The 17,198-nt window shown below is 33.6% G+C and overlaps 1 protein-coding gene across 1 annotated transcript; it reads right to left on the bottom strand.

Annotated features, from left to right (window-relative positions):
- Window positions 1-5,222: 5,222 nt before the first annotated feature.
- On the bottom strand, window positions 5,223-12,552 carry LOC126701464 (gamma carbonic anhydrase-like 2, mitochondrial). Its single transcript, XM_050399577.1, has 2 exons — window positions 12,047-12,552; window positions 5,223-5,825 (listed from the first exon to the last, which is right to left on the bottom strand). Exons 1-2 carry the CDS (start codon window positions 12,438-12,440, stop codon window positions 5,449-5,451), a joined length of 771 nt encoding a protein of 256 aa, XP_050255534.1. The 5' UTR covers window positions 12,441-12,552; the 3' UTR covers window positions 5,223-5,448.
- Window positions 12,553-17,198: the final 4,646 nt, after the last annotated feature.

Raw genomic sequence — 17,198 nt, 5'->3', positions numbered from 1 at the left:
AAAGAAATCAACATGGCATGGCGGTGTATATATAAATATGACCACAAAAAAAGCAACAGATAAATAAGGTTTATTTCAAGCATACAAAATATATAAGTAAATATGATATTGGCACGGCTCAATCAAATTAAAGGACCCAAACCCTTGGGAGATTTGATTTGATTGAGCCGTTCCAACATCCCAAAAATTTTCATTATTTACTTACCCCTGCAAGAAGTTGATACTAATGAAGGATGAAACACTCAACACATTTATGTTCACCTCGATCGATCATGTTCTTGAGTAATTTGAGCTTGTTGATGTACAAATCTATTCATGTTGCATAGGCATGAAAATAGATTGGAAGAGGAAAATGAAAACGAAAACCGAAACCTACTAGCAATAAGCAACTATTAGCAGCAGCCGGGTTTGATAAATATGAATGGGATATAAGAAAAAGAAGAAGGAAGTGAGAGGTAAATATAAAAGGGGTTGGCAAGAAAACTATGGTTGGTTGAGACGTCAGGGTATTTGCTTCAATTAGAAGACCTTTAATTTATATAAAGTTTTCCGATTAGGTCTTCCACCAAGAACAGTGGTTGATGACATCGTCAAATAATGCACATAAGAAATTTCCTTTCATCACTAGTATCACCAAATTCATTTCTTGTAGTGTTTCTAATGGTGTGCCAAAATATTATATTCTTTTTCATGCATGATATTGTCTATAGTCCTGAATTTGCAATCAAATTACTTTAACTTTAGAAAAACTAGAACAAGTTTTCATCTGGAATATATTTAATTAACTACAAAAGACCCGGCAATCCAATTACCGCACCCGTAAAGTCACTTTGTCGATGAAAATTTTCAAATCCTTTTGTATCACCTCCACCAAAAAGAAATATTTGTATCTTGAACTTGAACGAATGATAAAAAATAATAATTATAAAACATCAGGCCATAAGTTTCACATCCTAACATATTATCTCCACCCTGTCATATATCACCGGCCCGCATCAAAAAGAATCTATTGGCATGTAAAGAAAGATTGTCATGGAGCGTGAATTCATAAGTTTCAAATAGTGTAGCATCTTTTTTATAAAAAAAATATACAAATATGAGTAATAAAACTATTTAAATATTATTTGTATTTAAATGCATAAATGTGTGTGGCCTATTAGTGTTAATTACAATATGCAATAGACCATTGAGAGGTTGAACTACCAACCTATGAAGGCATGAACCAGCCAATACTTAGTAGTTAGCCACATGATAATGATGCTTTGAGAGTGGGATGATTGCATTTTCCACATCATATTGTGGTGGAGGGGTCCCATATTATTAACAACAACTAAAATAATACGCTACTACCATGTCTCTATATTGTCCTTAAGATTTTTGTCCAAATTGATTGGAAGAACCATGGTGTCATATTTTGGTGTGTACTTGGACACAATTTGCTGATTGCTCTTTTTTTTTTTTTTTTTTTTTTTTAGGTTAAACCAAGAAAAATGGTTTGGAAGGGGTGACTTGTGTGACTTTTCAACTTAGGCGTAACCATAGTAACCCATAATTGCTCTCGAGCTATGACCTCATTTTGATGAAGTATAAGGAGCACCAACACGTCACCAATGAGGATTGCTAATTGTTTATTTGCGGAGAGTACTATAGAAGAAAATAAAGGAGAAAATATGTATTTTATATCTTATTTTAGGGATTTTCAAACCCACTTAAGAGGGTTGTTGAAAAGTGTTTAATAATATCATATAATTTAGTCATTAAATGCATTTGACAAAAAATCCAACAACTAATATGGAGCAAATTGTAGAATTATATATACATTACAATTATTTTCTAAAATTTTGTTTTTGGGTGGGGAGGCTTTTTATGGTTCATCCATTCTCTCCACTAAAGACACAAAGAAGAAGCTTCCTACTATTGGAACATTTACCTAATCTCTTGTCCTGTCTTTCTCACTACATAGCTCATATAGTTTAATTAAGAAAATCAATCCGTATGATCCTGAAAATGAAATTAGGTTTGATCCATAATGTGTAAAAGCACAGCCGTATATTCTGCCATCAACTTCCAAAGTAACCAAAGTTTGACCCTCAAAACCCAAAGTTTTAACTCTACTGAGATTGGTAATCATTTTTTCTTGTTGCTCTTGGATACACATGCATCTTTCTGCTCAAAGTTAAATGGATATTTCGGCCCTAGGTCACAGCACCACAAATCTAATACAGTTTTCATATTGATATGAACCGATTCCTTGTTACTAAACCTCTTTTTTGTTCCAACCAATCTATTTTTTTAGCAGTGTTTATTACACAAGTTATTTTACACACATAAAATAAAAAAAATAAAATAAAAAACAACTGAACTCATGACTTAAAAGACATGATTTCAATTGCTTTTTTGTTTGTGTATAACGTATATTCAACAAGTTTAATCTTTCTTTTTCTTTTTCTTTTTAATTTTTGTGGGTGTCTAGAACTCTTAAAGAACCTAATTAATCCCTGAGCATATTCCTTTTTATTTAACCTCTTTTTTGTTCATGAATTCATTGTCATTTCTTAACTTAAATTTAAATACGCTTTGTGGGATAAATGAATTATAAAACAGAAATGTGTCCAATCAATCTATTTTTTAGCAATGTTTATTACACAAGTTATTTTACATATGTAATGTTGTTCTAGTAATGCTGTTTGTATTTTTTGAAAATACGTGTGAATAAAAAAATGTATGAAAATACGTGTAATGTTATTTAAACACTAAAAACTGTTGTTCAAAATACACTACTAAACACCCTTCACCTTTTTGTTTTTGACCAATGTGGATGTCTAGGACTCTTAAAGTACTTGATTAATCCCTAAGTGAGCATATTCCTCTGTCACATTTATATTGGATAATTGGAGGAAGCACTTCGTTGGGATGAACCCAAGTGTTGGCGAAGAGACAACCCAAAATCCTTCTGAATCACATTAGTGATTAGACCTGAAATCAAGTAGGCCTAAATCACTATGGCTAGTCTTCTTAAAATAGTTTCTTTTAGTGGAGGAAGTACACCCTTTTACGGGTGTATATTTCCTTCTTCTCACAAGTTGGTGGGACCCATAGTTGGTGGGTTACACCAAATGTGAGAGGAGAGAAACATACACCCGTTAAGAGGGTGTATTTTCTCCTTATAGTGACATTTCTCTCTCATAAAAAATTAGGAATAGTTCTAAAATTACAAATTATTACACGATTTTTTTGTTATAATTTTGATATGGTAAATTATGAATGGTTAACCATAATTTTCACATGAATCATTCATTTATTCTTTACCAATCACACTTTACCACATCACAATTGTTGCAAAAATTTGTGATACCATACTTTTTCCAAAAGATTAAATGGCGATGGGTGAAAAGATAGTAACATTAGAACACTAGCATTGGGGGTGTAAAAACCTCTAAGTTGCTATTTTACAATCTAAGCCACCCAAAACCCACTCTATCCGGGTTTGTAAACTTAAAAAAATTTGCAACCTATGAATAGTAAGGTTGCATATATGCAATTTTATTGTTCATAAGTTGTAAAAAAAATATTATTTTAAATGTAGTTGTGTGTGAAGAGAAAAAGTGAGCAAAGAAAAAAGAGAGAAAATAATACTTTTTATTATTTTAATAGGTAGTTTACATTAATTTATTGAGTTGTATGTAAAAAAAAAATTGAGATATAAGATGAATTGTAAGATAAGTTGGTAAAATAGATAAAGTAGTGTTTAATAATGTAAAATAGATTTTTTTTTTTTTTTTTTTTCATCCCGATGATAATGCCCTTACCACTCAAAGCTGTATAATTTCGTACCACTAACAAATAGCTCGTACAGAAATATGTACTTTTGGCTTCGGAGTGGTGGATACTACGTAACAATCAATCTTTCTTTCACCATTTCGAATCAATCTAGTCCATACAGCGATGTGTCGGCATACATATTCTTCCAGTCCTGGAAAGTAAAATCACAAAAATTCTAGGATTATGGGAATCATCTTTTGCAGAGGCAAAAGGCACCTCTTTTGACATTCCTCTTGCATTAAGTTATAAACAGAGAACCCAACTTCAGGAGATGGTAAATCAATTAAGATTTCTAAAGTTTTTAATGGCCAGTTTAGACAGAGGTGAGGGTGAAAATGGGCAAATGTCCATTTCAAAAAAAAAAAAAATTCAGCATTTTACCTAATTTCTCAAATTAATTAGAGAAATGCCCTTCTTTTAAAACTCGATTTTGAAGTAATTTCTCAAATTAATTAGAGAAATGCCCTTCTTTTAAAACTCGATTTTTTCAAAATCGAGTTATTAAAAAAAAAATTTTGAAGCCCTATAGTGGCGTTTTAAGGAGCCTATAGTGATGTTTTATAACTCGATTTCATGAAGTTGAGTTACATGCAATTTTTTTTTTCTTTTTTTTTACCTATAACTCGACTTCATGGAAATTGAGTTACAAAAAGCCACCATAGGTCCTTAAAACGTCACTATAGGTTCCTTAAAAACGCTACTATATGATTTAACTCGATTTTGAGAAAATCGAGTTTCAAAAGATGAACATTTCCCTAATTAGTTTGAGAAATAGGACAAAATGCTAGATTATTTTTTAAAAAAGGGCAAAGGTCAATTTTTTCCCAGAGGTGAGTGAAGTAAAATTAGCCAGTCATAAAGTAACTTCATCATTAAGGGTCTATTTGAGATTTATTTATTTTACTGAAATTGAAAGCTTTTTATTGAAAGTATTACAAATAAAAGTAAAAGTTAGCTGAAATAGTATAATTAGACCTATAAATAGTACTAAAAAATACAGTGAGACCTATAAATAATAACAAAAATAAGCTAAATAGTAAAATAAATTGACAAAATTAATCATGTCAAACGGACACTATATTCTTAAAATTTTATTTATCCATTTTAAAATGAGTGAATTAAATTTTGTCTCATCATCATTGATTTAAATAAATATCAAAATTGAGATAATTAACTTTTGTTTATATATTGATGTCGAAACGAAGTACAATCTACTCATTTCAAAATGAATAAATATGATTTTAGGAATTCCATGAATTTTGCTTTGAAAATACTTGAAATTGCCCTTAAGAACTTTGAAAGATCCTAATCCCAATCCATCATAATATCAATTTGGATTTCGGGAGTAATATCAATCCTGTATGGCATTTCAACCACTTGGAAGGAATAATCTTCAATCATACCAGAAAATAATGGACACAGCATATAATAGAAATTGACAAGTGCCTTCAGTCATTACTACAACATTTTTTGACTGATACACTTCAAAACAATTCTTTAAATAGCCAAAAAAACCAAATACAATGACAAGGATTGCAAAAGCTTGCCTCATGTCCTGGACCTCTTATTTTCCTTACAAAGAAACCTCCAACTATGCAGTACATGGAAAAATGGCAATAAAGATGATCAAATAGATATCCCCAGGGACTTCTTGAACTTCTCGAGCTCCAAATACACGGTAGAGTAGGGAAGGAACTCTGAGAAGTGTTCTTTGCTCAGATCGTTGATTGCAACAGCAAGTTTAGGGATTTCTAAGGTCTCTTCATGAGTGAGAGTCCTGACAAACCTGGCTGGATTTCCTGCCCAAAGTTCACCAGTTGGAATTCTTCTCCCGGGGGGGACCACAGACCCAGCCTCAAGGATAGAGTGGGTTTCCACCAAGGAACCTTCCATAAGAATGGAGTGCTGCCCAATAATGCACTCTGGCTCAATCGTGCAGGATCGCAGGAGACTGTATGCACCAATCGTCACAAATCTCTCAACGATTGTCTCTGCTGGCAGTCCTGAAACAAGGAAAAGAGTTGCACACAGTATAAGATCAATGGTATTTGGTAAATCAATGATATTTAATGTTTGCGCTTTACAATTCAAGTCCAATTGGAAAGACTAATAAATATTAGTAAAAATCAATAACAAAAGAACATCGTCGCATAAAAGAGTCCATGTTACCAGGCAAGTTTAATGAGATCTCATTATTGCATTATGGTGTTGGCTGTATTTATATCTAAAATCCCAGAATCAAATTGGTCATAGTTATATTTACAAACCAGATCATCAGCATAGATCATGTCAAGTACTAAGTCCCAAATCAAGCACCCAACATCACTATTTCAAGAAATAAAATGAATAAAAACCACTGGTACAATATGAAGCACAAAGAAAACAACAAAAAGCTGTCACTCTTAGACATGGAGAAAATTCAAAAAAAATAAAAATAAAAATTGAAAGTTCCAAATGTATATATTTCACAAATCTACACCCCTGGCTATGTAGTGGCAAATCTAATCACATCAATACTAGGTGAATGGAAACAAGTGACAAATTCATCAAGGGTAGTGGGAGAGAGAAAAGGGGGACGAGGATTGATTAATTTACTCAAACATCCATCACATCCATATTGTATAAAATAAACTCGTTTGGGTGCCAAAGATCTTTGAAGAAGCTGAGTTAATCAACCCACTTAAATGAAAACACTACCTACTAATGTTCTATATAATCAAATCAATGAGTAATATTCTAATGTACCATGTATCTATCAAAAAAAAAAAAAAAAAATTCTAATGTATCATGCACGAAAAGGTATCCCCAAAAGAAATGTGCATGATAACAGAATTTCCATTTTATAATGAAAAGGCCATAATAGAAAAGAGAAGAAAAATAGAAGAAATTGGTTATGGGACTCATCCAATCACTAAAGAGATCAAAAGAACACCATATTGACAATAGACCTCCATTCATGTCCCTAGCTATCAACTAATTCTTATTGTTTTATAGGGATCATGAAGAAACTTTATCAGACATGTCAATTAAAACCCACTCCTAGCATATCCCTTTGTTCTTAGTACAAGCAGTGTACCAAGCATCTCCCAATAGGCATGAAAGTTGACTAAGAAACTCGAAGAGTCAAAGGAAAAAGGATAACGAACTAGCAGATGGTTCAACAAGGGTTCCACTAATATGTTTCACAAAATACACACTTCTAAATAACAACCCCCACAACAAATGACCCATTCAATAACCTGACTGCCAGCTGCATCTCATTAATTCAATTCAATTCAATAGAAAGGAGCCAGAATACCATTATCTGTATAGACTGGTAAGTTCACGACAGCCTAAAATTCATACTTGTATAATTGTATCATGATATCATCAGTCTTTAAGTTAAATATACATCTTCATGATTGTAAGACATGGCTATGCTCACTGGACATAAAACAGCCAAACAACCACTATGGGCCTTATTATGATACCTTTGGCAGACCTAAGCATGCAACTTAGCTGACTTTAAATGTTTTGTTCATAAATAGTGAGAGTTCAACTTCAATAGATTGATGCATCTAATAAGGTTTCCCCCCACCCCTCCCTTCTCTCCAATATAACTTCACCTTCATCCATTCTTAAGGGTGAGGGGACAGGCCATTTCAGCTAGGGCTCTTCGCCGAAACTAATAAGTGTTTTTATGCTTATTTGTTATCTTGTTGGCAACAGTGGCTTGGGAAGCATAATTTGAACATTTGGAATTTGATTCCAGGGTGCTTAATGTGGATTGTTTGGTTGGAACGAAATTGTCGCTCCTTTGAGGACAACGAGAAGATGTTGGATGAGTTAAAAAGGTTTTATGCCAACAAAGTCTTTTTGAGTGGTCTCGTTGTTGAGGTTTTACTGATTATTCTTCTCTCTTTGAGTTTATGTTTTCCCTTAGATTAGTTTCCTGATTACCCTCTTTTTTTGCCTTTTGTTTTATCTTTTTCTTGTTGTTCATCATCATGAACAACTTGTACTCTTCCTTATTTACTCATTAATAATAATTCTCTGATTACCTATCAAAAAAAAAAAAAAGAAATGATATATGCTCAAGGCCATAGATTTTATATCCCAAAAAAAATATAATCATGGTTCTGTTGGATTCATGATCATTATTATTATTTTTTTTTAAATAAGAAATAAAGTTTTACCAATGTGGAAAATCACTTCATGTTCATGATGATGAACACAAAGCATCTTAAAAAATTACTAAAATCATACAGAAAAACAAAAATCTCCGCTTGTGTCTGTGCTTAGTTCATATATTTTGTTCACAACCAATCCCAAGCCTAGGAATAAGACGAAGGTTACAGTAGGTTGACAGCCAGCATATAATTTAGTCACTCTTTTATGAATGGATCCGCTACAGATATTGGTTGGGGCATCCCCTACTAGCGACATGCTGCATCGGACCCCGGGTGTAGTGAAAAGAAGGGTTAGCTAGGGCATTCCCTGCATGCGACACACTACATTGGTGCTTAGGTGTAGTGAAAAATGGGCAAGAGTTCCCGCACTGTGATGGACAAGTGTGGGTTAAGAAGCTAGTCCAAGAGAATAGGATGAGGAAAAGAATATATAAGGTCAACCCTAACTAATCTATCGATGATCCATAGCCTAAGAAGCACAGACACAAACATAGGTACTGATATAGGTACAGGTACAACACAGCAACATGAAAATTATTGAAATAATAGGATATGGGTAAGGTAGGACACACCTATTAAATAACTATTAAAGATATTTTATTTTTATTTCTATATATTATTAATCATTTATTTTTCATGTAATGTTAAATATATATCAAATTAAGAGTAATAATGGATAATAAAGCAAATCCGTTACAATTAAAGGATATTCATAAATTATAATACAAATCAAGAATAAAGATATTTATTAATTTTCAAATGCACTATTACTATTCAAAGCAAAAATGCTCTCTTTGTTTTGTGAAAGGGTATTCAATTCCTATTGTTACTCGTGTCTCGGCTGTGTCCTACAATTTTTTTTTTTTTAAAGGACACGGCTGTGACACGCATGCAGAAGTGTCTAAGGAGTGGCAAGTGCTCGACGCATGTCCGACACAGGTATGACACCCCAAATGAAGTGTACGTGCTTCCTAGTCCATAGCCAACTCCATAATTTTGGAACTAAGGCTTTGTTTGTTTGTTGTTGTTGTTATATAGAAAAACAGAGAGAGTCTTGGAACTCAAGAAAAGAATTACAATGCATAAAACCCCACACTCTAGACCAATCAAACAAAGTTTGAATTAGCATGGTTTACAGCTACTCCTGAGAGCTCTCAATATTGTCAAAAGTGTGTTTATTACGTTCCTCGCAAACATTCCACATCAAACATGATCATTAATTTTATGTTACATACTCTTTATCTCCTTTGTCTAGTGATTTTTTTTCTTCTTTTCTCTGTTTGGTATTTTATCATATATTGTAATGCGTTTACGATATAAGTATCAACATTTTTGCATTCATAGTTATATCCATACCATCAAGAAGTATGGACGATCTATACCATAACTAGCCAGCTAGAGAATATTGAGTCAAATCGTGTGATCATCCAATTCTAAAAACCATCACATCACAAAGAACCCTGCTTCAGCTTGAAAAATGCTAATATGCACCGCTACTTAATCATAATCATCCTGGCCAGTCCATTCCTAGCTATAAGTTTAAGCATACACTGAAGAGCTTAATGCAGCCAAAGACATTAATGCAGCCAGAGAACCACTTCAATACAAAGTAACAATGCTATAATACCATACCTCTCAAATATTAATCCCACTACTCTACTATGCGTAATTTCTATTATTTCCTCCTAAACTTCTAGCTATTTAGGAATGAAAAAGTTTAAAAAAAAAAAAAAAAAAAAAAAAACAAGTAGTTTTCTAGACTCCAAGTCCCTAATCCCTAGCATTATAAAGTTTCCGGCTTTCCACAAACATACATGCATTTATATTATAAAGTTTCAAGCTTTCAAACACACACTCACACATGCATTTAGATTATAAAGCTTCCAGCTTTCAACACACACCTTTATATTATAAAGTCTCAAGCTTTCAAAACACATGAACATTTATTTATATTATAAAGTTTACAGCTTTTAAATACACATGCACATGCGCGCACACAGGTATATATGATAAAGTTTCAAGCTTTCAAAACACACATGCGCACATTTATATTATAAAGTTTCAAGCTTTCACCGCACACACACACATTTATATTATAAAGTTTCAAGCTTTCAGCTCACACACTCATGTATAACATAAACCCTAACTTATTGTCAGCAAGATATGAAATTGTAAACCAAATTCAGCTATGGCCTCAATCAGTTCATAAATCTATGATATGAAACAGCTCTAAGAATTGGATTAGTCCATAAACCTCACTTTCAATACAGAACAACCTACAATCTATAATTCCCCTAACATTTTCTCAACAACCAAACAAAGCATTAAGCTCAGAATAAAAGGCACAAACAATTTTACACAACAGAGATCTGAACCTAAAACCTCAATTGTTTTTGATAATGTAGGGAACCTTTTTAAAGAAGAGTCTTTTGGATTCACCTCTAACCAGTAAAACTTACAGGCAACTAACCCCACTTGCTAGAACTAGATGCCGTGTAATCCAGGGGCATTCACCCTTGACAGTCTAAGCAATTTATGCTCAAACCTAAAACCTCAATTTCCACACAAGCCAACTTAAAACCAATTGTCCCCCACATTTTCTCAGCAACCAAAAAAAAGCAATGCAACAAAGATTCAAACACCTAAAACCTAAATTTCCACAAGAACTAACCTAGAAACATTTTTCCCCCTCACTTTTTCTCATCATCCCCAAACAAAAAAAAGAACACTACAAAGAATCGAACAGCTAAAACCCCAATTTCCAGATGAACTAATCTATAATTGTTCTCTATCCCTCACATTTTCTCAGCAACCATACACAGAGATACACAACGTCTAATTCCTCAATTTCCACACAAACTAACCTATAACCATTTTTTCCCCTCACATTTTCTCACTAACCGAACAAAAAGCAACACAAACAGAGATTCAAACCTAATACCTCAATTTCCACACTAAATAAACTCTAATCATTCTTTTCCCACGTTACCCAATAAAACCCACAAATCTATGCTATAAATCACTTATAAAAAAAAATCTATGCTATAAATCTCTTTTTTTTTTTTGATAAGTAAGAAGAGAATATTATTAGAAAAGAAAAGTAAGAGAAACAAAAAGAGTTCACGGTAGTGAACAATGGAAAAACAAAACAGCAAGACAAAAAGCAGCCCCTAAACTATTCTAATAGAAGAAATAAAATCCGTAAGGGTAGAACAATCCGAGAAACCCCAACAATGAGACCAATCGAAGAGGGTCCTCTGGCAAAACTCAAATAATTGAACCATCGTTTTCTCCTCATCCTCAAACTATGCTATAATTCGTTCACAAAATGTAAGATCAAAGAACAAACAGCTCTAAGAATTGAAACATTCAGCTACGGCCTCAGTCAGTTCACAAATCTATACTATTGAAACATTCATGAAACACCACAAAACTCAACAAATATGAAATTTGAAGGACAACTGTCACTAAGAATTGGATTACTTTGTAAACCTCAATTTCAAAACAAAATAACATAGAATCTCTTTTTTTCCATTACATTTTCTCAATAACCAAAAAAAAAAAAGCAACACAACAGAGTTTCAATCACCTAAAACCTAAATTTTCACACAAACTAACCTAGAACTGCTCGTATCTCCCTCACATTTTCTCACCAACCAAACAAAGCCAACTCAACAGAGATTCAAAACTAACACCTCAATTTCCACACTAAGTAACCTCTAATCGCTAAATTTCTCACATTAACCAATAACATCCACAAAGTTATGCCATAAATCAAAAATGCTAAATCAAACAGTTCCTAAGAATCTCTTTTTTGCCATTACATTTTCTAATAAACCAAACAGAGCTTCAAACACCTAAAAAACCTAAAATTACACACGAACTATGCTATGACTCATTCACAAAATGTGTCAGAGAACAAACAGCTCCTAAAATTGAAATGAGTCTATAAATCCTGAAATTCCTCACGAAATAACTCGTTTTTTTTCCCTCACATTTTTCTCAGCAACCAAACAGAGCCCTAATAAGCTAAGAGATAGAGAGAGAGTAAAAACCAGTGGGAGAGGACCAAGCGGCGTGGATAACGGAGCGTTCCTGAACATTGGAGCAGAATCCGACGGTGATTTTGTTGAGATCGCCCCGAAGAACCGACCCGGCCCAAACGGAGGCTCCGTCGCAGACGGTGACTTGGCCGGCGAGGACCACGTTGGGCGCCACGTAAGCATCCACTGCGATCTTCGGAAGCCATTGACCTAGCGGAATGATCCTCCTCTGGCCTCTGTAGTCCCAACTCACGCGATCCGGCGAAGGTGTGATCACGCTCTTCGGCGATGGTGAGGGCGAGGGTGATGCTGACGTGGCGAGTGTGCGTTGGAGGAGGTTGAGGTAGTTGGTGGAAGTTAGGGATTTTTTGGAGAAGCGAGCTAGAGCCGCCGTAGCCGCCGCCATGGTGAGGGGAAGAGCTCGGCTTTGGTTTGGCTGTGTGGGTTTCGATTGGTAGCTGGAACTTTGGAAATGGAAGAGAAAGAGAGAGAGAGAGAGAGAGAGAGAGAGAGGAGAGTGGAAATGGAAATGAGGGTTTGGGCTTGGAAGGTGGTTTTTTTTTTTTTTTTGCGGTTTGTGGGCTTTTGGTTTAGTTTCATTGGGCTGGGTTAACACTAATGTGTTTGAATGGGTTTGGATATTGGGCCTAGAGAAGACTGAGGTTTTTAACAAAGTCTCTTTGATCCAAACCCAACATGTTCCCCAGAGGGATAGGGATCAAGGTCAATGGCCAAGAATTGGTGGAAAGTTACTAGGTACTCTTGGAGTGGTATGGTGATGCAATTCTCTGTCTTCTCATGTTCATAGTTGACTTCATCATGAATTTAATTAGTAAGATTCATCATGAATGTGAAACAAAAGAGCAATTATTGTACTTCGGGAGTACCTAATAACAACTCAAAATCGAGTTATAATGGGAACGCCCAAAGCCATGGTATTAGGTATCTAGGACATCAGTAGGATAGTTAAGTCAGTCAAAAGAAAGTTACACATACATTTATCATAAAAGACAGAGTTAAATAGAGTGTGGGACACTCCAATAATCTGATTTGCATTAATGGCATTTCCACTCACTCGACTGAGTCTTGACTCTTGATGATTGACAGGCTAAGACAAATCACAAAAAGAACTATTTCCAATGACCTTGGAATGTTTAGAATTCAAGGATGCTCGACCATTTTAAGTAGGGACCTAACCTCAAGGAAAAGGGATGCAATTTCCTGACCAAGAACACCTCATAATTCATATGTTATATGTTGATTTTAGACGATCAGAGTTTTCTTGTCGGTCTCTTATAGAATTATCAAGAAGGAACATGATTTATGGTATATTCTCACAGGCAATAACGAAGAAGGAAAGGTTTAAAATTCAACCATTAGGGATTTTTCATAATAAAAGAAAATCCCACTACCCACATTACCTATTTCAAATTCTGTTTATGGATAAGACTTTGGAGTTAAGCTATATTTGTATCTTTTTCCAACTTGAATCTGATTCCTTACTAGCAATTGATTGAGTTAACTTCTTTTGATTCTCATTTCCGACCTATATACTGACTAATTAGTTAATTGTTGCAGGTCTCTAATGTAGCCAACAACCATGTACTAGATTCTAGGAGCATTATATCCATTTATAATTATAATGATATGTTCTTGTTTTCTTTAGCAATAAAGTGGGTTGTCTTTTTTACCATGTGATATGATTTCTCTGAGCAAACTCATGATAGAAAGAAGTCATTTCACCCTTGATCAATTCTTGGCTGTCCATTTCAATTTCACAAACAAATGTATGAGATTCTTATCTGTACAGCTATACTGTAGTCAAAGTTAAAAAGACTGTAATCCAAGATTTAGTGGAGCATCAAATCCCTTTATAATTACAATTACTGTTCTTTGTCTTGTGAGAATAAAGTGGATTCAGGTTGTCCATATACCATTTATCCCACTAACTATGACGTGAACTTTCTGTGCCAACTTGAGAAAGAAAGTCATTTCACCCTTAATTAATATTTTCCTATCCAATTTATCTAAAAGGATTTTGCCTTTTATTCTGCATATTCCAATTCTTGCCAGTAGGATAACTGAAAAAGACACTACACTCATTTAGATATTTTGGATATAGATGATCTTGAATTAATTAATTGTTTAAAATGGACTATAATCCACTTATAATTTGATTTAGCACAACAACAAACACAATCAAATTTTTTTCATAAATATAATAGGATTTGAAACTTATAATATGGACTTCGTGATGATTGCTTGTTACCATTAAACTAAGACACAAATGAGTTTATCTTGTGTAGCCCTTATTTGAGTACAAAATACTTTACTAGTTGATTAGTTAACTGGATCTCGAACATACACAATTATTTTTATAACCAAGGAATGTAATCATAGGCTCTTCTTTTAATTGGCTTGATAAGCATTATACACAGGTAAGTATTAAACCTTTATATGGAAGCATCGCATATTTGTTGCATTATTGCAGATCTCCCAGCAAAAGGATATGAACATGGAGTAGTGTAATCAACATTTAATCCCATATACCTTCCAATTTCATTGGGTGATCTCATGGGGCATTTCATTTGGTGATCCCACACGGAACCCATTTGCATTTATCCTAAAGATGTGAGTCGGATTGGATTTCTCAGTTATCTATCTGAAGCATATCTTATAAGATATTTTTATAAGGACCACTACAAGATTTGTACTTATCTTAATACTTTTGGACAATAAGTAGTAGGCCATCACTATATATAGAGAGAGAATTCACATATATTATTGCAATCCACAAAACCTCACATAGAAGAGAGCTATAATGGAGTACTCAAGTCTACAGCAGAAATGGATCACCAAAGGTAAGCCAATGGCATCTTCGTATCAAGCACCAAGGCCATTATCATCATCATCTTTTCAATATGCAGGCAACTTGAAACACAGCCCCTCTGCTTCACATGAAACGTATATGCAGGCTAATATTGGTAATAGTTCATATTACCATGTTGGCATGCAGAGCTGTGATGAAAGCATTGATGCTAAAGCTACGAGTTACATCTTAGGCGTTCAAGAGCGTTTCAGGCTACAAGTTAGTTAGCTAGCTGAATATTGAACCAATAATTGTAAGGTTATCTTTTGTATGTAACATGCTAGCTAGTAGCTAGTTCTCTTTTGGTATAGCAGAGAGAGTTGTTTTCATTACAATAATGATGAATTTGCTCATCTTGTCTCGTTTGCGAGAGCCGAAGTATACAAAAAAAATGCAGTTTAACTCAATTTAGCATTGATTGTTGTTTTCAATATAATAATGAATTTGCTTATCTTGTCTAGTTAGAGAGAACCGAAGTAAGGAAAAAAAAAATCAGTTTAATTCAATTTAGCTTTGATTTATAAAAAGAGAACTTCATATTTTTTTAAATCTTAAAAATCATCTATACTTGAGTCCATATTAAATGCTTCAACAATTTCTCTTTCAATGTATAAAATTAACGTGTTAAAATACCATCTTTCAATTTGTTGTGAAGCATAATTTTGACAACATTCAAATGGACAAATAAAGAGCATAGTTCTTAGAACCGGACCGGACTGGGAGGTCGGACCGTGAAAATCGGGAACCGGGATGAAAATCGATTTTTTAAGCATAAAGAACCGGGCATATGTGACAATTCCGTGAACCCCTAAAATCGGGGTTGGACCGCACAAACCGGTGGCAAGAACCGTGTGGTCCAACCCCTTAGCATTTTTTTTTTTTTTTTTATAAAAACAACTTAATACAATTTTATTTTACTTAATTAAATTATCCATCTCTTACAAGGAATAAAAAAAAATTATAATTAAAATCCTTCAAAGATATTCAATTTTACTTCAAAAATTAATCATAAATTTTAATGTTTTCATGGTTATTATTTTATTTTATTAACTTTTTTATTTAATTATTATATATATGCTTGAAAATCAATAAATTTCCCTCACATATATAGATATATTAGTCAATTTTGCTAGTTTTATAAATTTAATATCTATATTTAGGCTTTAATTAATTATTAAATTAATTATGGCGTCATCACGGTTTAATCCCAGTTCGACTTCGGTTTGACCTCAAAAATCTTGAACCTCTCTTTTTTACGGTTCAATGAACGGTCTGGATCTGAAAACCTTGATATAGAGATAGAGAGAGTTCGATATAAATTATGTTGCTAAGATTGTTGCTATTTTTTAAGATTAATTATTTGTCTAAAAAAGTATTTAAAAAAATTATTTGTGTCTAAAAATAATATTTTGTCTCTGTGATATAATTATGAAGATGCTAAACAAACACCACAAATAACACCATTTTAATTATTCTAAGCACAGCACCCACAATTACTGATTCACTGGGCCACTCGTCACTACCAACAAGCACTACAAAGTGCAAACCACTTTGCTTTTGGATAGATTTTGTAGTTGGGCTACTTTCTGAATCCAAGCCACGTGTACCTAGTATTTAAAATAAAAAGGGAAAAAAATTGTTACACACAATAAAAAAATTATTAAAAAAAAAAAAAAAACTGAATTCGTGACTTGAAATAGTATAAGTGTAAGAGCATGTGCGTAATAGACACGACTCTTAATAAAATTCGGATATGGCCAATATATAACTCCATCACTATATATATATATATATATGTGTGTGTGTGTGTGTGAGTGAGAGGGTGTTCGTGACTTGAAATAGTATAAGTGTAAGAGCATATGCGTAATAGACACGACTCTTAATAAAATTTGGATATGGCCAATATATAACTCCATCACTATATATATATATGTGTGTGTGTGTGTGTGTGTGAGTGAGAGGGTGTTTGTTTCACATATAAATACATTGTTTGGTAAAAGCTTGGATGTATCCCTTAATAATATATAGAGACACAACTCTTTCTAGTGTTGTCACTGTCTTCATTGAAAGGGTGCAAGCAGTACTTCTATAAATATAGGACGGTCCTCATAACCTTCATTCCACAAACTTTTTACAGTGTGTGTGATCTCCACCCTTAAGGGATACCATTCGTATTTGGGACCAACATGTATAAAGTAAGAGTAGTTAATTAAAGATTAACACAACATTCTTAAATTTAAAGCAGGTGTCATCATATCAACATTATATATGGCAGTGAAATCATTCCAATTGCAT

This window comes from Quercus robur, chromosome 10 (assembly GCF_932294415.1).
Source record: "Quercus robur chromosome 10, dhQueRobu3.1, whole genome shotgun sequence".
Taxonomy (NCBI): Eukaryota; Viridiplantae; Streptophyta; class Magnoliopsida; order Fagales; family Fagaceae; genus Quercus; species Quercus robur.
Note: the sequence above shows the minus strand (reverse complement) of the source record. Positions and strands in the feature narration are given on the sequence as shown.